Raw genomic sequence first — 24,070 nt, forward strand, 5'->3', positions numbered from 1 at the left:
TATAAGAAGTTAAAGAAACTTACTCCTGTTAATACGACTAGGATTCCAACCCAAACTGTCTGAATTTAGAACTTCTTTGCATTTGCAATCTCTAACAGTGTTGAGTACAAAGGAGTTCAATATATGTGTGATGAATGGAATAGAATCTTCCTCTTGGGTAACAGTTTTATACCCTAACTCCACCAAATATTTCACTTGAGCTGCTGACAAGTGCAAAACTGACTGATTTGAGATTTATCTTTTCTACAGTTCAGCATATGCAGCTGATTTTCTGATTAACAGTGAAATGCTTCATTGCTGACAAGACATCCTCTCAAAAGATTAATGGGAAAAAATCTAATTAATATCCCTTCAGGCTACTTTAACTACAATTCACTTTCAGTTAGCAACCGGAAAATATCAGAAGTTGATGGCAAATGCATTAAAGACTGGAACAGCTTCTACAGGAGCCTGCCTAGGATTAAGACCTGGATATTGTTCCTCAATAGTATTGTCTTGGGTCAGAAGCAACATCTTAAAGAGTAGGGGAGAATTGTTTACATTACATTTACACATGCTCTTGGAGGCTACAGTCTCTTCTTCAAATGAATTCCCAATTCAATTCTGTTACTATTGTCTTTAGTTGAAACATCTGGATTTTCCCAAGTGTCCTATGTTATAGTTCCATATTGAGAAGAGAGGGAGGCCTGGAATTATCTCCTCTATGCAATGGAAGAAAAGCAAGAAGTACAAGGATGATATAAGCCGTGTGTTGTTAGAATACCCATATTGGGTATGGTAGGGAATGGACAGTGTGGCCACAGAACGAGAAGAGAATGAAGCTTGGAGGTTGATTATACTCACAGGTCCTAGAGAAGAGGTCACTTCATGTCATGCAGGATCACAGAGAAATCACTGAGATTGGGTCATTTGGCAGAAAGGAGCAAGGAAAAAGTTAATGCTAGAGTCTTTATTGGAGTTTCTGTGAGAAACCACAGAGAAAGAGCTGGGGCAGGGTAAACTGTTTAGGACTAGCCAGTTGGAATAATTCCAGCAGGCTTTGGGCTATATAATTGGTTCTGGTTGCCTGGTACCTGGCCTTGGAATGATCTAGGGCAGAAGAATATTGACTTCACCTGTGAGATTTAGATAAGTAGGTGGTTATGGCTCTAGACCCAGGATTGTTTGGTCTACAAATGAAAGAAGCAATTCCAGCTGAGTTCTTTGCTCTCTGTAAGAGTGGGTTAGCCCTACCAGAGGTGTTTTCTTTGGCCTGCAAGCTTTTTTAAGATGGCAAATCATCATAAAATACACAAAGTATAAGATATGATTAATACATTATGCATAAAGAAGTTTTATCTGCAAGGGAGTAAGAAGTCAGCATGTTAAAAGGTAAGTAATAGTATTTTATATGCAAAATAAGATAGTGATGATGATAGCCAATATATTGAATGCTTACACATTATGTTAAGTACTTTTAAAAATATGTATCATTCCATTGTATTAGGTAGTTAGAATAGGAAAAAGGAGTCCAAAATGGCAGTGGCTAAAAGACAAAGAGAGGGGAAAAAAAACGGCAAAAATGGAACAAAAGAAAAGCTGAGGACAGGAGTGAGAACCTCAGGTGAAACAAACAGGCCCCCTTTTTGGCCAGCCCCAATTTGCATAGGGCAGGCTCAAGGGGCAGAGTAGACAAACATAAAAAGAGGAAAGCAAAAAAAAAAAAGAGGAAATCAAGAGGGATAGACACCTCTCCTTTGGGGTCAGCCTGCCCACATGCCTTGAGGGTGTACTATCCTTTGTTTGCCAAAGAAAACTCTGAGCTGTAACTGAGCTGTAACACTGGTCTACCATTTCAAATCTTTGCTGTGGCAAGACTGAACCGAGGAAATTACACACTCCCCCAACAATTGAATCCTCACAACCACTTCCTGCATTAGGTCCCACTATAATCCCCTGCTATAATTTACAGATGGTTACACTGAATTTATGCACCTAAAGACAAGTATTTATTAAGTGGTAGAAGTGAGGTTCAAATCCAGGTCTGAATGACTTCAGAAGTTTTGCTCTTAATTTCTGTGCTGACGCCTGCCAATACTAACAGTGCCAAGGCTGAGATACACTGAGTAAGTGTGTCAGGCATTCAGAAGAGAAGTGGCCAATTCTAGCTTAGTGGTCTGAAAGCTGCAAAGACTTAATGAAAAAAAAAAAGACCACAGCAGTCAGTGAGGTAGATAAGAAGAGTCAGAGCTGAACCAGTTGCCTCTAGTTTAAAGTAAAAGCTTTTGTTAGAGATGCTAACATAATGAAGATTGAAATCAGGCACAGGAAAGGGCGGATGGGCGGGAAGTACTATCTAGTATCCTAAGAACTGTTCTGCCTGCTTTTGGTTAGAGGTCCACTGTATTACCACTTCTGGGCCTTGACCTTTCTATCTTGTGATTTTCAATTTCCAGATCGATTAACTTAAAAGTATCTGGAGTCTTTGTAAAAATACAAACTTTGAGGTTGCATGTTTGAACCAGGTGGAACCCAGGAATCTATCTTCTGGCAAGTTCCTCAGGTCATTCTTATGCACACTAAAGTTTGAGAGGCTTTGCTAATCCATTAATTGTTTATTAGGGATTGAGATGAAAGTGTTCAGGATGACACCAAAGAGTTACCCAGGAATATGATGTCTCCTGGGGGTAGAGGAAGAGGAAAGGGATAATAAGTCGGAAAAATCACACTAAGATAGGCCTCTAAACACTATAGGTGAAATAAACATAAGATGAACACCAAGGGTACTAAAAGAAATTAGATTTTAGAAAGCAGAAAGGAGACAGCAATGAAAGGAGGGCATTGCCTTGGGTGAGATTATATGCTAATTGGGATTGCCTGGTGGCTCAGACAGTGAAGAGTCTGCCTGCAATGCGGGAGACCCAGGTTCAATCCCTGGGTCAGGATCAATCCCCTGGAGAAGGAAATGGCAATCCACTCTAGTACTCTTGTCTGTAAAATCCCATGGACAGAGGAACCTAACGGGCTATAGTCCATGGGGTTGCAAAGACTTGGACATGACTGAGGAGCAACCAAATAGGAAAAGGAGTTACGTCAAGACTGTATATTGTCACCCTGTTTATTTAACTTATATGCAGAGTACATCATGCGAAATGCTGGGCTGGAAGAAGCACAAGCTGGAATCAAGATTGCCGGGAGAAATATCAATAACCTCAGATATGCAGGTGACACCACGCTTATGGCAGAAAGTGAAGAGGAACTAAAAAGCCTCTTGATGAAAGTGAAAGAGGAGAGTGAAAAAGTTGGCTTAAAGCTCAACATTCAGAAAACTAAGATCATGGCATCTGGTTCCATCACCTCATGGGAAATAAATCACTGTCTCATGGGGAGACAGTGGAAACAGTGTCAGACTTTATTTTTGGGGGCTCCAAAATCACTGCAGATGGTGATTGCAGCCATGAAATTAAAAGATGCTTACTCCTTGGAAGGGAAGTTATGACCAACCTAAATAGCATATTAAAAAGCAGAGACATTACTTTGCCAACAAAGGTCCATCTGGTCAAGGTTATGGTTTTTCCAGTGGTCATGTATGGATGTGAGAGTTGGACTGTGAAGAAAGCTGAGCACCGAAAAATTGATGCTTTTGAACTATGGTGTTGGAGAAGACTCTTGAGAGTCCCTTGGACTGCAAGGAGATCCAGCCAGTCCATCCTGAAGGAGATAAGTCTTGGGTGTTCATTGGAAGGACTGATGCTGAAGCTGAAACTCCAGTACTTTGGCCACCTCATGCAAAGAGTTGACTCATTGGAAAAGACCCTGATGCTGGGAGGGATTGGGGGCAGGAGGAGAAGGGGACGACAGAGGATGAGATAGCTGGATGGAATCACCAACTCAATGGGCATGAGTTTGAGTAAACTCTGGGAGTTTATGATGGACAGGGAGGCCTGGCGTGCTTCTATTCATGGGGTCACAAAGAGTCGGACACGACTGAACGACTGAACTGAACTGAACTGAGGAGCAACTTCACTTTCTTTCATGTGCTAATTGATAGTATCAGGACTCCTGGGGCATTCTTTGTTGATCCTTGTCCTGTCCTTATCTCTCCTTTGTCCTCTTCATGAATGGAAGAACCACAGCTAAAATAGAGTCAAAACTACCCCCCTCCACCACCACCCAAAGAAATATCCCACAAGAAGGAGGTAGGGAGGGGGAGAGAGAGAAAAAAAGGAACAGCATTGGGCAGTTACCTTGATTGTCAAAGTGTTCCAGAAACATCTCTGATAACAATAAAACAAAATCTCACAAAAGTATCAGCGTTCATGTTGCCCAGGAAATTGTATGTGGCCCAAAAAGAAAAATTACCTGTGATTCTCCTCTGGTCAGAATCTTTAGATGATTTGTCACTCTTTTTGATTTCTTGCTAATTGAATGAATATTTAGTTTAGACAATTTATCTTTAAGTGATTCTTCCTCATCATTCTTCTTGTATTTCAGAACTGAAATGGAAGAAGGCAAAACATATCTGAACACATGCGGTACAGAAAGTGTGTGTTTCATCCAAAGTATTTAAGAATAATTAAAATAAAATTTATTTATTTAAATAAAATAAAATTTAATAATTAAAATTAAAAAAAAATAAGCATTTAAAAATAATCTCGGCTCATGCTCCAGTCGCTCTGCCCCATCACAGCTCCAGCTGCCAACCCCACTGACCTTCAGAAATTGTCCTAGGACTTGAGTTCCTCAAAGCCCAACTGCATTTACCTCACACATTAGAGAAATTCCTGATACTGGGGGGGAAAAATAAGCTCTTTTCTCTCTTCTGAGACACTACACTTGTTATTTGGGATCTCCAGAATGAAGCATCAAGACCTAACTAGTGGAAAGGCAACTGCAGCCAACAGAAGACCTCATGTCCACCCTACAATTGTCTCCACTAGCTGAGAGAGTTAAGGTAAGTTGAGTCATCCCTCTGAGCTTTACTTTTTTATCTTTAAAATTATTTTCCCTCTCATATTGTTCAAAATGTTAAATATCCCCAACCTTCAGCTTTGGTAAGGATGTGGTGAGAGTGGCATGCTAATACACTGTTGATGAAGAGTAAATCAAGATAGTTTTTGTAGAGAATAATTTGGCAGAACCTTAAATATAAAAATAATCTATGACCAGGAAGTCCATGTAGAGAAATATACTTCCCATAATCAAGCCTACAAAATTTTATTTGCTAGAGCATTTTTCCTAACAGCAGAATATTGGAAACAATCTAAAAGTTTATCCATAGAGATATAGTTTAATAAATTATGACACATTTTTAAATGGAATACTATGGAGCCATTTAAAAGAAGACCATATTAACTTGAAAAATGTTCTTGATATACAATTAAGTTTTTTGAAAGACCCAGAAAACAGTAGTGTCTTACATGTTGCAGAAGGAAAGGAAGAAGGAGAAGAGAGAGAGATGCAAGAAAATAGAAAAAATAAGACATAGAAATTCTGAAGAAAACTTACTAAAATGTTAGCTATGCAAACTAGAACCATGAAAGGAGAAAAATTTTCCTCATTAAAACTTTGAAATTTGGAGATTAAGCAAACAGCAAAGTTAATTTAATATAACAGCTATTGTCCATCTCCAAACTTTATTAAACCTTCACATTTTGCCTGGTTTCAAATCTTTTTATTTAAAAACAATCACATAATAGTTGAGCTTCTCTGATCCCCATCTTTGATCCCTAAAGGAAATGGTGATCCTTAATTATGGGCTCTATTATATCTGTATTTATTTTCATGCCTTTTACTTTGTAAGTATGTAGTCATAAACCATATAGCATTATTTTGAATATTTTCAATCTTTCTAAAAATAGTACCATATTGCATTCATTCTTCTGTCACTTTTTAAAAAAAACTCAGCATTGTGTTTTCAAGATTTATCCAACTGATACATGTACTTTAATTTTAAGTTCTTATGGTATCATAGTTTATAATACATAGTTTATCTATCTGAATTAATATGGAAGCCACCCTCCATCTTCTTTGCTTGCTTGTTTATTTCTTTTTTTTCCTTTTGCTAGTTATGAACTAGCTAGTTATTTGCTAGTTCATAATTTTCAATTAATAATTCATAATTTTGCTAATTATGAACAATGCTAGTTATTTGTATACTTCTCCAAGAGCATGTGAGCCAGTTTCTCAAATATCTAGAAACTGATTTTCTGTGTCTTGGGTGTGTGCATTTTCAACTTAGTAATTATTATCAAATTTTTCTCCAAAGATGGTGATTCCAATTTACATCCTTCTGTTCAGTTCAATTCAGTTGCTCAGTCGTATCTGCCTCTTTGCAACCCCACAGACTGCAGCACACCAGGCCTCTCTGTCCATCGTCAACTACTGGAGCTTACTCAAACTCATGTCCATTGAGTTGGTGATGCCATCCAACCATCTCATCTTCATCTCCTCCTTTCAATCTTTCCCAGCATCAGGGTCTTTTCCAATGAGTCTGTTCTTCACATCAGGAAGCCAAATTATTGCAGTTTCAGCTTCAGTATCAGTCCTTCCAATGAATATTCAGGACTGATTTCCTTTAGGATTTACATTCTTACCTGCAATCTAATATTCAGCCCTTAACATTATTCACGAAAAATCTCATTGCCAATCTGATGGGCTGGAAACACTCGTCATTATGTTTTTAATTTGCATTTCCCTGGTTACTAGTGGATCTTAGCACTTAAAAATGTATTGTCTTTTTCTGTGAGTTGCTCATTTTTATTATTAACATTTTTTGTATTAGAGTGTTTTTATTATTTATTTAGTATCAATAGTTATATATTCTAGATAGTAATCCTTTGTCTATGGTCTATTTTTTTATGGCATGTTTTGTTCTACAACTTTCCCTTTTCACTCTATGCTCTTCTTTATAGTTATAATTTATTAATACAAATACGTACAATTTTTTAAGTAAAAATTAGAAAATAAAGGCAATAAGAATAAACACAGTGGTTAGATCAGTTAGCTCCACAGTTCTACCGTTGCTCTAATTGTTGAACTGAGATTTAGAGTTAGAGCTACAAAGCCAATTAAGAATTTATGGACACAAATCACATTGAGAGAGGACCCAGGGTCTACCCCAATGCACTGCTAGCTCTGAGAATATAGACGCCGTCTAATTGTGCTTCCTGTTTTAAAATCTACATTCTTCTTGAGGGGTGAATCTTACCTCTTAGCTGGGCTTCCCTGGTGGCTCAGATGGTCAAGCATCTGCTGGCAATGTGGGAGACCCATGTTCGATCCCTGGATTGGGAAGATCCCCTGAAGTAGGAAATGGCAACCTGCTCCAGTATTTTTGCCTGGGAAGTCCCATGGACAGAGGAGCCTGGTGGGCTATAGTTCATGTCATCACAAAAAGTTGGACACGACTGAGCGACTAACACTTGACCTCTTAGTTAATGAATAGTTAACAATAATTTGTTAATCTGAGAAAGCAATATACTTGCTCCCTTCTTGGAGCAATTATTGCCAAAAATATCCATTCTGTGTGTTTCAGAACCAAATAAGCCTCTTTAGCCGAGTCGTCTTACCTGTATCCACCTTTCTCACCACCGTTTTTCAGCTCTAGTTATTCACTGCTCCCAACTACCTGGCCATTTCTCCTACCGTGTATAACACCAAGATCAGGAGGATCATATGCTGTAGGTTTCTTCAGCCCGTAATATGTCACCAGGCATGCGATGGTCAAAAGAGGTTGATTGTAGGGCTGTCTGATGAAAAGCTGTCAATGTTTGTGCCTCATGAGCTTCTTCTGAACCTAGCTAGAAAGGCAAAACCATCCTCTCCTCCCTGGCCTCTAACTCTAGATATCAAATGATCATTATCACTGCACCTGCTGGAACTACTGAGACATTCTGATCCTCCAAAACATAAACAGAAGATTCCGACCCTGGAAAACTCCCACTTCATCATATCTCCTCTCACCTAAATCTTTTCGTCTTTTAAGTTCATTAATGTTTACATTAATGTGTTTCACTGCAGCATAGGCGTTTTCCAGTGCTCGGAAGTCTGGGTGAGAGGCAGGGGTGGAGTTCCAGAGTTCATACAGTAACAGAGGGTACTTCATCACTCGCTGAATTGGTTTGATCATCAAAGAGCCCATGTCCAGTAAGTTTGGTTTGCCTCTGCAATAGAGATATATTGTATCAGTTTCACAAACATTTGTCTTATTAACTCCTTTTTATTTTTGTGATTTTTTTATGATTAATCCTGAAGATGATTTTCACCCTTTTCTTCTCTGATTTGGCTATGTTCAATTTCTAAATGAAGCAACAGCAATAGGTGACAGAAAGAAGCAAGGCTGAAAGAGTCTACTTCTCACCAAATTTAAAAGAAAACAAGCATATTTGTCCACCTAAAAGGACTGAAAACATGATTTCCAACTATGTCCCACTTACAGGTTTTTTTAAATAACAGGCTTTATAATAGTAGTGGGAAACAATTTTAGACTGCATTTTTCCATGACAATGAAGAAAAGTGCATTTTCTTGATGGTATTTTTGAGATTATTAAGTGAGGAAAATAAAGTTATCCTTTAAAAATCTAAACACAAAGTTTGTTTTCTTTCTTCTACCAAATTGAGAAGTTGAACTTACAGTGTTTTAGAGGTTCTACCACAGTCCCCAAAAGAGATTTATAATAAATACAATACTTCTCTAGATATTATTAATGCCATCACTATCACTGATCATTACTAGTACACAATGACTTTCCATGTGGAATTCCTCTTAGCCCACAGATCTTCAAATGGTTACACAAAAGTGAGCACTCACCCCCGGCTATCCCCTTCAGAGCTTCTGAGATGAGCCTAGAGCTATTCCCTCTAGCCAAGAAGTTTACAGGAAAATAAGAAGCTACAAACTTGATCATGCCATTGTTCACTGGACATCCATTGTCCAACCCACTGTATTCATTCTTTTTTATCAGCCATAAACCAGTGGTTTCTAAAAGCCTCTTTATGCAAAGAGACAAAAAAAGAGACCCTGTACGTGGGACATGGATGAAAATTGTGTTTTGAGTCCCTTCTGATGGAAAGATATACTCTTTGGTTTTCCTTTAGATCTTTATTTAGAAAACAGAGAATACAGACAGACATGGCTTTCAAATTCTGATGGGTGAATGTTTCATTCTTCAATTATTGTTTTTCAAGTACTTTGTGGGTGTACAACAGACTACATAATTGAAATGGTGAAATGGATCTAAAAACTTGGAACAAAATTAGAAAAGTTACATCACTAGAAAAGAAATGAAGACACCCCAGAGATCATCTATTTGAACTCTTCACTTGATAAATCAGAAACTAAGGAAATTTATCACATGTAAGTGCAAATATGGTACACATACACACACATACACACACACACACATACACACACACACATCAGTCACTCTGTCACATGTGCTCATTTTTATTTTCATTATAGCACTTAGCACTATCTGGAATTGTCTTTTTTCTCTATTGACCAGTTTATATTCAATTGCTCTGTCACTATTATATATCCAACATGACATGTAATATTCTCTCAATGAATATTTGTAGCTTGAAGTGATAGATTACTTCCATTTTCTGTAATGTGCTGTTATTTTACACTGAACTTCTTTTCCCCAAAAAAACTTGCACAGTAGTCCTGAATAAATGACTGAGTTTTATTCACATGTTGAGAAAATAATTGGTATCCATAGAGACAAACACTGAATCAAACCAAAAGACAATATTTTTTAAAGGAAAACCAAAATAAATATTAAAGGTTTGCAAGGGAGTAAAGAATTGCTTTTTATTAACTTAAAATTTCTTGAACTATAGTTGATTTACAGTGTTGTGTTAATTTTTACTGTACAACAAAGTGACTCAGTTATACATATATATTCTTTTTCATATTCTTTTCCATTATAGTTTATCATAGGACATTGAATAGAGTTGCGGTGTTACACAGTAGGACCTTGTTGTTTATCTGTCCTGTATATAGTAGTTTGCCTCTGCTAACCCCAAACTCTCAGTCTTTCCCTTCCTATGCTCTCCTCCCCGTTGACAAGTCTGTTCTCTATGAGTCTGTTTCTATTTCATAGTTAAGTTCATTTGGGTCATGTTTTAGACACATATAAGGATATCATATGGTATTTGTCTTTGTCTTTCTGACTTACTTCATGTAGTATGATAATCTCTAGATTCATCCATGTAGCTGCAAATGGCATTATTTCATTTTTATGGCTGATTGATATTCCATTACTCACTGTGTGTGTGTATATATATACATATATAGTGTCTCAGTGTGTGTGTGTGTGTGTGTGTGTGTGTGTGTGTGTGTATAGGGTCTTCTTCATTCATATGTTGATGGACATTTAAGTTGTTTCTATGTCTTGCCTATTGTAAATAGTGCTGTCATAAACATAGGAGAGCATGTATCTTTTCAAATTACAGTTTTGCCTGGATATTTGCCCAGGAATGGGATTGCTAGATCCTATGGCAACTCTATCTTTAGTTTTTTGAGGAAACTCCATACTGTTTCCTCAGTGGCTGCACCAATTTACATTCCCACCAACAGTGTAAGAGGCTTTCCTTTTCTCCACACTCTCTACATCATTTATTATTTGTAGACTTTTTAATGATGGCCATTTTGACTGGTGTGAGAGAGTACCTCATTAGTTTTGATTTCTTTTTCTCTAGTAATTAGTAACATTGAGCATCTTTTCATGTGTCTATTGTCCATCTATATGTCTTCTTTAGAGAAATGTATATTTAAATCTTCTGCCCATTTAAAAAAATTGGTTTGTTTGGCTTTTTGGTTGCTGTTGTTGAGTTGTGTGAGCTATTAGTATATCTTGGAAATTAAGCCCTTGTCTGTCCCATCATTCATGAATATTTTCTTCCATTCCATAGGTTGTCTTTTCATTTTGTTTATGGTTTCTTTTGCTGGTTATGGTTTTCAAAGGTTACAAGTTTGATAAGATCCTGTTTGTTTATTTTTACTTTTATTTCTACTGCCTTGGGAGATTGACCTAAGAAAACGTTGGTACTATTTACATCAGAGAATGTTTTGCCTATGTTCTCTTCTGGGAGTTTTATGGTATCTTGTCTTATACTTAAGTCTTTAAGCCATTTTGAGTTTATTTTTGTGTATGGTATGAGAAGTGAAGTTGCTCAGTCGCCTGTTAGTCTTGGTGATCCCATGGACTGTAGCTTACCAGGCTCCTCCATCCATGGAATTTTCCAGGCAAGAGTACTGGAGTAGGTTGCCATTTCCTTCTCCAGGGGATCTTCCCAACCCGGGGATTGAACCCAGGTCTCCCAGATTGCAGGCAGATGCTTTACCCTCTGGGCTACCAGGGAAGTCCATATGGTATGAGGGTGTGTTTTAACTTCATTGATTTACATATGGCTATCCAACTTTTCCAGCACCGCTTGCTGAGGACACTGTCTTTTCTCTGTTGTATCAATACATTCTAGCCCCCTTTATTGAGAAGCAGTTGCTTTAGGATGATTTATCTTGCACTTTCTACTCATATGCACCAAATCTACAAAAGAAAGAAGGTAAGGAGACAGGGTAGAAGGAGGAAACGAGGGAAAGAAGGAGAAGGAGAAAGAGATGTTATTGGTTTCCAAGAAGACTGGATTGGAAATTGGATGGGAAAATATGTAAATCTCTTATGAATACTAAAAAAATAATAACTAAAAACATATTTCCTAACTGGTATATCAATAGCAGAACTTTTGAATCTGAAGTACAGCATCCTTACATATCTTAAATGTAAGTTTTTCAATAATACAACAGTTTAGACACTTAAGTAGAATTTCCTTAAATAAGAACAAGTCAGGAATATGGAAGGTACTAACTTGACTAGAAAAAATCATATTATCCTTATGGATATGATGAGATTTCTTCTGAGTTTTTCTTTTTATTATCACCAATATTAGTTTGAGCTTCCCTGGTGGCTCAGATGGTAAAGAATCGACCTGCAATGAGGGAGACCTGGGTTTGATCTCTGGGTTGGGACGATCCTCTGGAGGAGGGCATGGCAACCCACTCCCGTATTCTTGCCTGGGCTACAGTCTATGGGGTCACAGAGAGTCGGACACAACTGAGCAACACATCACGGCACAGTATTAGTTTATTTAATCTTTTAAAATCACTGAAAATACTATCAAAATGTAGATGTAATCAAACAATTCAGTCAAATAAAGTCAATTTTATTAAGATAGTTTATCTGTGTGGTCTATTGTTATACACATATTTTAAAACTTTTAATTACAAAAAATAAATCCCCAGGTATATTAAAGAATGTACTTGTATCTTTGAGCTGCTCTCCTTCTTTCCTTATCAGCATCCATCAAAAACCCAACCTAGGCCCTTCAGTTCTGTCCAAATCTACTCACTACTTTTGGTGGCTCAGACGGTAAAGTGTCTGCCTGCAATGCGGGAGACCCGGGTTCGATCCCTGGGTCAGGATGATCCCCTGGAGAAGGCAATGGCAACCCACTCCAGTACTCTTACCTGGAAAATTCCACGGACTGAGGAGCCTGGTAGGCTACAGTCCATCGGGTCGCAAAGAGTCGGACATGACTGAGCAACTTCACTTTGGCATCAAAGTTCTATTCTCTCCCTTTCAGGTTTCAAATGACAGTAATAACAATTATAAATAATAACTGTTTCTCTTAAAAGCATCACAAATGTGAATACTAAAAAAAGTTTTTCTCAAAAGTGAGAAATCTCCCAGACACCTTTGTCTTAAGATAAGCACTTTGGACAGTTGCCCAAGTGATGAGCGATGACGCTCTGACCCGTGTGTTACACAGACAAGCAGTGTGGTAGAAAAGATAGAATGTATTACTAGATAATGACGCTCCAGGCATTCAGGGCCACAATTCTCACCCCGTCTAATCCCTCCCAGTAAGACTGAGTCTGACAGCTGTGCAAGGCAGATGAGTCTTATATGTGATATAACTTTCTCGACCAAGCAGCCAGTTATCACATGCCTACCCCCTAGAAAGTAATCAAATGCATAACAATTCCCCATACGTGTTGTGCTGAAAACTAAGGTAGTTATTAAATTATAATTCTGTTTTATATTCCTTTACATTATCATGAACACTTTGGCAAATATTTAGTAGCAAAAGTAGCTACACTAATCTCATTACAAATTATTATCGAAACATTACAAAGTCAAGTAAACACAGCTGGCTTTGTTTTAGAAGCATCCAGTTTTGCTATAAAATTTTTGCATCAAGTATAAGAAAACAGTTGCACAATAAAAATTAAAGTGATACTTAGCAAAGTAAAAACTATGATGAAAACAAAAAATCAGATTCAACACTGAGATATATCTACATTTCTTAATTTGAAGGAGAAAATGAAAGGAAAACTAATCATGTAATTATTGATCATCCTACTTTGAATTTCCTCTATTTTATGGCCACAAGAATCCTAAATTTAATATTTAATTTACAGAAGCTACAAACCATCCATACTGCTATTGAATTTTTTCCCATTTACTATCCTTTAAAAACATCATAAGTCAACTTAGAGGAAACTATATATTGCTGCACAAATAATAAACAAATAGCACTTGTCATAATTTTATAATAGCTTTGAAAATAAATACAGAACTACTAGCAAATCTTAGATGATTTAAAGGAGATGAGCAAATGGTAATTGACATAGCAGACCAGAAAGAACCAGTAATATGAAGTAGTTATTTCATCACTCCTCCAAAGTTTCATTAACTAGAGTCCTTGAAAATATATGGAAGTAAAGGGAGAAAGGTGTGGGTTTTATAGTAAGAAAAACCAGTTGAAAACCTCTTTAAGAAACAGCATAATTCTTAGGGTGCTATACAAATATGGGAGATCATTTGGAGGATTAAGGAAGAGCTCTTGGAAACGAAAAGGATAGCAGCAGAAATAAAAACTCATAAGTGTTAGAGAAAATGTTCAAGAACTTTCTAGAGAGAAGAGCAAAAATACAAAAATGGAAGAAAATATAAGAAAATTAGAGGATCAGCCTAAAAGGTCCAGTATCAAAATAATAAGTCCCAGAGAGAGAGAACAGGGAACATATGGGAAGGAACTCATCTGTAAGATAATTCAATGAAAATGAGTTAGCGCATTGAAAGAACTTGCCGAGGTCACAGCACAGTGAATGAATCTGACTCACACCTCGGAATTATTAAAACCTCAAATTATCAGGGACAAAGCCTACAGTTCTTCAGAGAAACGTGTAAGTTAAGCAGCTAGAAAGTTAGAAATGATGAATTACCTATATATTCTGAAGATGAATGATTTTCAATTAAGAATTCTATTCCAAATCACACTGCATAAGTCAAGTGTGAGGGTAAAACAAAGAGCTTTTGGATGTAAACGTTCTTAAAATTTTCTTCCTGTGTATTCTTTGATGAACAGAGGAAACTACTGAAGGATGTCCTCTGCTGAAAACAGGAAAGAGGCAAAGAGAAACTAGGTGATGGCTGTTTGCATGTATGCGCTCAGTTGCTCAGATGTGTCTGATCTTTGCAACCTCATGGACTGTAGCCCACCAGGTTCCTCTGTCCTTGGAGTTTTCCAGGCAAGGGGAGTTAGTGATGTCCAGTGTAATTTGTCCAAACTCAGTGGGTCAGAAGTGTCTGGCAAAGGCTTTCATAGAGAGATGAAACGGATAGCCTACAAATTTCATCAGACTCACTTTAGGATGATTAGCTGTGAGTTTGACATTAATGATTACCACAAAGAAAATTAAAGGGGAAAAAGATAATAGTTAATTCCCAGCAAAATAAGTATTTGTTTATTCCAAGGTTTATCTCTGAAAAGAAATTTACTCAGGTATAACAATTCAAACACTGATTATTGCTCTTATCCAAATTATAATGTAACTCCATAGGGAGAATGGAGAGATGAGAAGGATGTGTGTGTGTGTGTGTGTGTATGTGTTTAGTGGAGATCAGCTAGGGAAGAAAAATAAATTCTTGTTTTCCATAGAGAGAAGTCAATACATAATAAGGAGGAGTCAAATGTGTTTTTAGAGTCATGAAATACCAAAATAGCCAACTAAAAGGTGTGAATATACTTGTGTTCTGGTGAGCATTTAGGGGAAGGTGGAAGGGATTACTTTTTTTCTTTTCTTTTTTTAGTTAATTAACGTTTTTATTGAAGTATAGTTAATTTACAGCATTGTGTTAATTTCTGCTGTATAGCAAAGTGACTCAATTATATACATATATACATTCTTTTTATATTTTTTCCCCATTATGGTTTATCCAAGGGGATTAAATATAGTTCCCTGTGCTATACAGTAGACCACTATTTTTCTTAAAACTTTTAGAACTATTGGGCTTTTCAAACCATGTGTGTGTTAGTCACTCATTCATGTCTGACTCTTTGCTACACCATGGACTGTAGCCTACCAGGCTCCTCTGTCAATGGAATTTAGGCAAGAATACTGGAGTGGGTTGCCATTCCCTTCTCCAGGGGACCTTCCTGACCCAGGGATCGAACCAGGTCTCCTGGATTGTAGGCAGATTCCTTACCATCTTAGCCACCAGGGAAGCCATTTTAAGCCATGAGTAGATATAGTTTTAACAAAAGAGAATGTTTTTAAGGAAGGAAACATGCAAGAATATTCAAAAAAATTTTGAAAAGGAAGAATCCTAAAATGAGATTGTGTGTGTGTGTGTGTGTGTTTAGTTGCTAAATCATGTCCAACTCTTGGAGGCCCCATAGATTGTAGCCCACCAGGCTCTTCTGTCCATGGGGTTCTCCAGGCAAGAAAACTGGAATTGATTGCTATTTCCTTCTCCAGGAGATCTTCTCGACCCAGGGATCAAACCCACATTTCCTACATTGGCAGGGGGATTATTTACCACTGTACAACAGGGAAGCCCAGAGATTAGTTATACCTGATATCAAAATATAAAACTACAAAAATGAAAGCAATTTGGTATGGACATATGAAAATCAAGCACAAAATAGAAAATCAAGAAATAAATACAGGAATGTATAGAAATTAAGTGCATGGTAAATGTGACATTCCTACTCAGTAGAAAAAAGGAACTACTCGGTATCAGATATCATGATAATTAGCTAACCATATAGAAGAATAAAAATTAATTCTTTATAGAAAAACAATTTCCAGATCAAAAATTTAAATGTTAAAAATGAAACTATACAAGACCTTTGGTGAAAATATGGGATTACGGTTTAAAAACAAACTTGAAGTTTCTAAGTGAGATACAAAATCCAAAAGCTACAGTAGAAAAAACATGATCAATGTATTTTAAAACTTAGCTCTGTAAAATTGTACAGATAAAAGCATAAACAGAAGCAACTATATACTATGTTAAAAGTCAAGTAATAAGAAGGAAAATTATTTACAGTACATAAGATAGAAAAATGGATAATACACTCACTAAAGAGCCATTATCAATATTTTAGAAAAAGACAAACACCTCAAAAAAAGTGAATAATCAATAAAAATGATAATTCATTAGTGGTGAAATACAAATGCTTAGACACATAAAAATGCTCAAGATCATATTTAATGGTAATTAAAACATTACAATGCTATTTTTGGCCTATGATATTGCCATAAGTTGTAAGGATCCAAATATTTTATCTAGTGCTAGCAAGTAGTAGATAAATGGGCAACTCATATATAGTAGTAGGACTATAAATTAGTTAAACTTCTCTTAAATTATCTGGCAATAAGTGTCAAAAGCCCTTTGATCTAAAAATTCCAATTATAGAAATTCATCAAAAGAAAATAAACTGTTGTTCAAAATTTTATATAAGAATGAACACACAAAGGCAATCTGCAAGACAACCATAATTCAAGTATCTGTAAGAGTTTGGTAAACTAAATTATGGTGCATACATCAAATAGGATATTTTGTAGTCATGAAGCAATATGGATTTATATTTACTGACATAGAAAGATGTCCATGATGTATTGATGAAGAGGTAGCAGCTTGACATACAGGAAATATATAGCTGTCCAATTTAAGTCAACATGTGTCTGTATAGAGGGAAAAAATGGCAGGGAAGTGAGGGACTCATGTCACGTTAAAGTAGTTCACTTTGGAATGTGACTAACAATAGTTCTTAGTGTCTTCATTTTGATTTTCTATGTTTTGCAGTGTTTCTTCACTAATTTAAAAAATAACAACCTTAACAAACAAAATAACTTATAAAACTTTTGAGACTGATTAAAATCCTGCAATGCAAAGGTAAAAATAGCTGGTCAGACTACTTCTAAGCACATAGAAGAGTCTAAATAATTAAGATAAAGAAGGTTATTTCTGGAGGTAAATTTATAATAGGGATATTTTTCTTGCTTTAGAACATGGGACTTGGATCAGATGCTTTGAGGGAGACTCTGGTGGAAGAATCTATGATTCTTGTCATTTTAATACTGTCTTTGATGTTTGCATAAGATTATAATTCAAAGTAAACATTTCAGAAGTTATAATATCTTTGCCTTTCTGTATTTTTAAAAATGTATATTGCAAAAAAAAGAAGACCATTTTTAGTTTCAGTAAGTAAGAGATCTTTTTTTAAAAAAAAAGTCATTAAAAAACCCACATCCCATAAATGCCACTCTAGCTGCAACATTTTGGCCTTAGCTACTGAGGAGCTCAACAATTACATAGCATTTGACCCTTTTACCCTTTTATGTAGTAGCATGTGTGCTGTGTGATCTGAATGAGAGAATCAGAAAGGAAAATGACTCAAGGCAAATGTGGCTTTGATGTTTGTCCAGTTACACGCTGTGATTCTTCCTCCTCTTTTCCAGTTCTTAATGTATAGAACAGGATGGAAGGGCACAAGTAGTCAGCTAGTCCCACACAGCAGGACCGTGGCAAAAGCTAGTGCAATTTTCAAGCAGCATTTCAATACAAGGTACTATTTGTCTTAAGTATTCTGTATGTAGGAGCCTGTGCATGCTAACGTATTAAAAGAATTGCCCTGGAGAAGGAAATGAGAACCCACTGCAGTTTTCTTGCCTGGGAAATTTCATGGACAGAGGAGCCTGGCAGACTACAATCCATAGCATCTCAAAGAGTTGGATAAAACTTAGCAACTGATCAACAAAAACACCCAATCGGGTACATGGTGATTTGGGGAAACACTTCTTGATGGAAGTGTGGCATAAAGTGGACAGTGATGTGATCTAACAATATGGAATATATAGTTTTGTAAGAAATTGAAATTTGTATATAGAATAATAGTTACAAATATTCAAATAATAAAGTCCATGGCTAAAGGAAAATTAAAATAAAAGAATTGCTCACTTTCCTCCTGTCGATCTGTTCTCTTGATGTAAATTTGCAGCAGTTTGGGATACTTACAGACACACCTACACACACACAAAGCAAACACACAAACAGACTAGCAACTCAGGACTTTAGATCGTTCCTGACCATGCTAAGGCAGATGTGCTTTGTTAAGTCCCGGTAAATTTGAGTTCATATTTAAGTCAATATCATCCTTTCAGTATTAGGCTAGATATGATTTCCTTCTATGAAAATGGACACCTTTCAAAGTTGGTGCATGTGTGTGGCTTTTATAATTTCCATATTGCCCTCAGTTCAGTTCAGTTGCTCAGTCATGTCTGACTTTTTGCGACCACATGTAAGGAGCACGCCAGGACTCCCTGTCCATCACAAACTCCCAGAACTTGCTCAAACTCATGTCCTTTGAGTTGATGATGCCATCCAACCACCTTATCCTATGTGACCCCTTCTCCTCTGCCTTCAATCTTTCCCAGCATCAGGGTCGTTCCCAATGAGTAGTTCTTTACATCAGGTGGCCAAAGTATTGGAGCTGAAGCTTCAACCTCAGTCCTTCCACTGAATATTCAGGACTGATTTCCTTTAGGATTAACTGGTTGGATCTCCTTGAAGTCCAAGGGACTCTCAAGAGTCTTCTCCAACACCACAGTTCAAAAGCATCAATTCTTTAGCACTCAGGTTTCTTTATGGTCCAACTCTCACATCCATATATGACTACTGAAAAAAACCATAGCTTTGACTAGATGGACCTTTGTTGGCAAAGTAATGTCTCTGCTTTTTAATATGCTGTCTAGATTTGTGATACCTTTTTTCCAAGAAAAATGTATCTTTTAATTTCATGGCTGTAGTCACTGTCCGCAGTGATTTTGGAGCCCAAGAAAATAAAGACTGTCACTGTTTCCATTGTTTCCGCATTTATTTTCCATGAAGTGATGGGACTGGATGCCATGATCTTAGTTTTCGGAATGTTGAGTTTTAAGCCAGCTTTTTCACTCTCCCCTTTTACTTTCATCAAGAGGCTCATCAGTTCCTCTTCACTTTCTGCCATAAGAGTGGTGTCATCTGCATACCTGAGGCTATTGATGTTTCTCCTGGTAATCTTGATTCCAGCTTGTGCTTCATCCAGCCTGGCATTTTGCATTACGTACTGTGCATGCAAGTTAAATAAGCAGGGTGACAATATACAGCCTTAACGTATTCCTTTCCCAATTTGGAACCAGTCTGTTGTTCTATGTCCAGCTTCTTGACTTGCATACAGATTTCTCAGAAGGCAGGTCAGGTTGTCTGGTATTTCCATCTCTTTAAGAATTTTCCACAGTTTGTTGTGATCCACATAGTCAAAGGGTTTGGCATAGTCAACAAAGCAGAAGTAGATTTTTTCTGGAACTCTCTTGCTTTTTCAATGATCCAATGGATGTTGGCAATTTGATCTCTGGTTCCTCTGCCCTTTTTAAAACCAGCTTGAACATCTGGAAGTTCTTGGTTCACATATTTTGAAGCCTCACTTGGAGAATGTTGAGTATTACTTTGCTAGCGTGTGAGATGAGTGCAACTGTGCAGTAGTTTGAGCATTCTTTGGCATTGACTTTCTTTGGGATTGGAATGAAAACTGACCTTTTCCAGTCCTGTGGCCACTGCTGAGTTTTCCAAATTTGCTGGCATATTGAGTGCAGCACTTTCACAGCATCATCTTTTAGAATTTGAAACAGCTGAGATGGAATTCCATCACCTCCACTAGCTTTGTTCATAGTGATGTTTCCTAAGGCCCACTTGACTTCGCACTCCAGGCTGTCTGGCTCTAGGTGAGTGATCACACCATTATGGTTATATGGGTCATTAGATCTTTTTTTGTGTAGTTCTTCTGTACATTCTTGCCACCTCTTCTTAATATCTTCTGCTTCTGTTAGGTCCATACCATCCTTTATTGTGCCCATCTTTGCATGAAATGTTCCCTTGGTATCTCTAATTTTCTTGAAGAGATCTCTAGTCTTTCCCATTCTATTGTTTTCCTTTATTTTTTTTGCATTGATCACTGAGGAAGGCTTTCTTATCTCTTTCGATATTCTCTGGAACTCTGCATTCAGATGGGCGTATCTTTCCTTTTCTCCTTTGCCTTTCACTTCTTGTCTTTTCTCAGCTATTTGTAAGGCCTCCTCAGACAACCATTTTGCCTTTTTGCATCTCTTTTTCTTGGGGATGGTCGTGATCACTACTGCCTTCTGTACAATGTCACAAACCTCCATCTGGAGTTCTTTAGGCACTCTGTCTATCAGATCTAATCCCTTGAATCTGTTTGTCAATTCCACTGTATAATCATAAGAGATTTGATTTAGATAACCTAGATAGCATATTAAAAAGCAGAGACATTACTTTGCCAACAAAGGTCTGTCTAGTCAAGGCTATGGTTTTTCCAGTGGTCATGTATGGATGTGAGAGTTGGACTGTGAGGAAAGCTGAGTGCTGAAGAATTGATGCTTTTGAACTATGGTGTTGGAGAAGACTCTTGAGAGTCCCTGGGACTGCAAGGAGATCCAACCAGTCGAACCTAAAGGAGATCAGTCCTGGGTGTTCATTGGAAGGACTGATGCTGAAACTGAATCTCCAATACTTTGGCCACCTCATGTGAAGAGTTGACTCATTGGAAAAGACCCTGATGCTGGGAGGGATTGGGGGCAGGAGGAGAAGGGGACGACAGAGGATGAGATAGCTGGATGGCATCACCGACTCGATGGGCGTGAGTTTGAGTAAACTCCGGGAGTTGGTGATGGACAGGGAGGCCTGGCGTGCTGCAGTTCATGGGGTCGCAAAAAGTTGGACACGACTGAGTGACTGAACTGAACTGAATACCTGTATGGTCTAGTGGTTTTCCCTACTTTTCAATTTAAATCTGAATTTGGCAATAAGGAGTTCATGATCTGAGCCACAGTCAGCTCCTGGTCTTGTGTTTACTGACTGTTAAGTCTTCTCCATCTTCTGCTACAAAGAATATAATCAATCTGATTTCAGTGTTGACCATCTGGCGATGTCTATGTGTAGAGTTGTCTCTTGTCCAATTATTTCATCTTCACGCTATATATGTGTGTGTGTATAACTTGTTTCTCTGCAAGTCAGAGTCCAAGTTAGAAGAAACTTAATATTTTACTATAATGAATAAGGAATCTTTTATACATTAATCTATATAACCTTAAAAAACATTATGGTATTAATCTAAAATTTTTTAGACTAATGTTTTCCTTAGGAAGATGTGTTTTTGGACACATTAAGATTCTTTAATAAATGTGTAATGAGCAATTTAAAAAGAGTTCGTGTCACGAGCAAACCTGTGATTTAAGTAAACTATTCCCCAAGATTCTTCTAAAAAGTTTAATAATGTTAACATAATAATAATCTAATATGTAAAATCAGCTGAGACAAATTGGAAATAAATGCACTAAGAAAGTCTAGGGTAAATGTCTTTGAAGTCTTGATTTACTTATTAAAAGCAATGAACATCATTATAAAAACTAAAAATTCTAATTTGCACAAAAATATTCATCAGCTTTCCCCCTGATTTTTATATTTGCTATTATTTGAAAAAAAGTACTTACTGTTGCATGTATATTTTCCTACAAGAGAAAGGAAAAAAGTAAATTAATATAAATCCAGTTATTGAGGTAATAAGCAAGCATTATAAAATTTTTTAAATCTTATTTAAAATAGTAAGTTATTTTCATGAATGTTTTTGTAGAATTAGTCATATAATCATGTCCCTAAAATTTTATTTTAGCATGCATCTACCATATTTGTTTCACACTTTATATAATAAGTTTTGATATAAACTATAGTTAGTGAATTTTAGTCTTTCAAAAATGGATTTAAATGTCAATATTTGTTTATATTATGAAATAAGAATCCATTAAACATATTAATAGTAATAGGAGAAACAGATTACAAGATTACAAAGGAAAGTGTAACTGGCATGCAGAAAACTATGATCGAGTGCTTTATAATATCTCTGTCTATAAAGTTTTATGCAGATCGATAGATTATAGACCATTCATCTATTCAGTGAGATAATTTCCGTAAAAAATTTCACAGGGCATCACTAGCTTTTGTGGCTTCCACTTCACTCAAGCAAAACTAAAGTCCTCCCAAGGCAATGCAGTCTGCCTCTCCTACCCACTCTCTCCTCGTGCCCTGTCTTCAGCGCCTCCCCACCTGCGGCAATTGCAGGCCTCCTTGCTCTTTTCAGAGAAGGCAGGCGGGCTCCGGCCTCGAGGTCCTTGCGCTTGCCTGACTGCCCTTCCTCCAGGTACTCCTGTGACTCCTTCCTTGTCTCCTCCAGGTCTTTGTGCAAATGCCCCTTCCCAGTGAAGCCTTCCCTGCCTGACATTTTAAACACTGCACCTGCCTCTCCTTGTACTCTTTATCCTCATTCCTTACGTTGTTTATTTATCCCCATGCTGCTTTGTTACTTTCTAAAATAATATATTTATTTGGTTTATTGTGTTTATCTCTCCACTCCCAGATCCCAGCGAGGGCAAGGATTTATGTTTGTCTTGTTTTGTGTTGTAGCCCCAGTTCCTGAAAAACTGACTGGCATATGGTAGGACCACACAACATACTTGTCAGATTAATTAAACAGTTAGAAAATGGGAATCTTTCAAGTTAAATTTCAAGAATAAAGGAGATAGAAGCATTTCTCTAAAAGCCTCATGTGGATATAGAGAAGTAAGGTAATAACCTGTATTTAGAACTGATCACCTTGACCTCTGGTTTTCAGTCTTTTGGAATACAATGATTGTTTTCAGCACAAAAACATTTTATGGGGGCTTCCCTGGTGGCCCAATGGCTGAGACTTGGTGCTCCCAGCGCAGGGGGCCAGGTCTGATCCCTGTTCAGGGAACTAGATCCCACATGCTGTGACTATAGATCCCACTCCAATGCAGCCAAATAAATTTTAAAAAGTAGGATAATAATAATAAACATTTTTAAAATAATAATTAAAAAAATTATGACACCATCACATCCTAGAAGATGGTCTTTTCATAGTCAGTGAGAAAAAATTCAACAGCTGTGCCAAATTTCATAAATTTTAATGGACTTAATAAGTTAAAAAAATTAATCCTAGTACTTTATATATGTGTAAAACAATGGTGTACATATATGGAAGGCAATTACCCTTCACTCTCCTGACATAGTGTATGAATGGATTCCTAGCCATCTTGAAATAACTAGATTTTGCTGAATCCAAAACCTCCCAGTTGGGAATCCAACAGAGGATTATAAACTTTTAAAAATCAGCAGGTGCTACAATTTCAGACAATTATTAACTGCTTTTGAAGAACTCTTCAATCTCAATGAAATAAAATACCCCACTACTACCCCCTACCCAGTATTTCTTTCCACTCCTTTCCTTTAAACTCACATTCTTTCCCTGATTTCTGTGTCCTTCTATTAAGGAATTTCCTTTCTTATTTTGCTCTGTGAGTCATAGATGAGAAAATTTGGGACAGAAGTTGAGTAAAAAGAAAAATGCAGTTTTCTATGAAAACAAACAAGTGAAAATATGATCATTTTGGAACCAAAACACATATTTTGGAGTTGAAAGAAAAGATTGTTCTTTTTAACTCCTGGAGAAGACATGGAAAATTTTTTTCCCTATTTCATTTATTTCAATGAAATAAAGCCTACATATTATAACATATATTGAACACTGTATTTAATATAAATATGGGCTTCCCTGGTGGCTCAGCTGATAAAGAATCCGCATAGTGTGGGAGACCTGTCTTTGATCC

General features: G+C 37.0%; 1 protein-coding gene across 1 annotated transcript in view; it reads right to left on the reverse strand.

Moving 5' to 3' along the window:
• ARHGEF38 (Rho guanine nucleotide exchange factor 38) overlaps nucleotides 1-24,070 on the reverse strand; it is a 140,844-nt gene that overhangs the window by 25,478 nt on the left and 91,296 nt on the right. The window contains exons 5-7 of the mRNA XM_020901215.2: nucleotides 21,881-21,898; nucleotides 7,945-8,144; nucleotides 4,342-4,475 (exon numbers count right to left, since the gene is read on the reverse strand). Coding sequence (XP_020756874.2) covers nucleotides 4,342-4,475; nucleotides 7,945-8,144; nucleotides 21,881-21,898 — 352 coding nt within the window. The remainder of the gene's footprint in view (nucleotides 1-4,341; nucleotides 4,476-7,944; nucleotides 8,145-21,880; nucleotides 21,899-24,070) is intronic.

Source organism: Odocoileus virginianus, chromosome 21 (assembly GCF_023699985.2).
Source record: "Odocoileus virginianus isolate 20LAN1187 ecotype Illinois chromosome 21, Ovbor_1.2, whole genome shotgun sequence".
Classification (NCBI taxonomy): domain Eukaryota; kingdom Metazoa; phylum Chordata; class Mammalia; order Artiodactyla; family Cervidae; genus Odocoileus; species Odocoileus virginianus.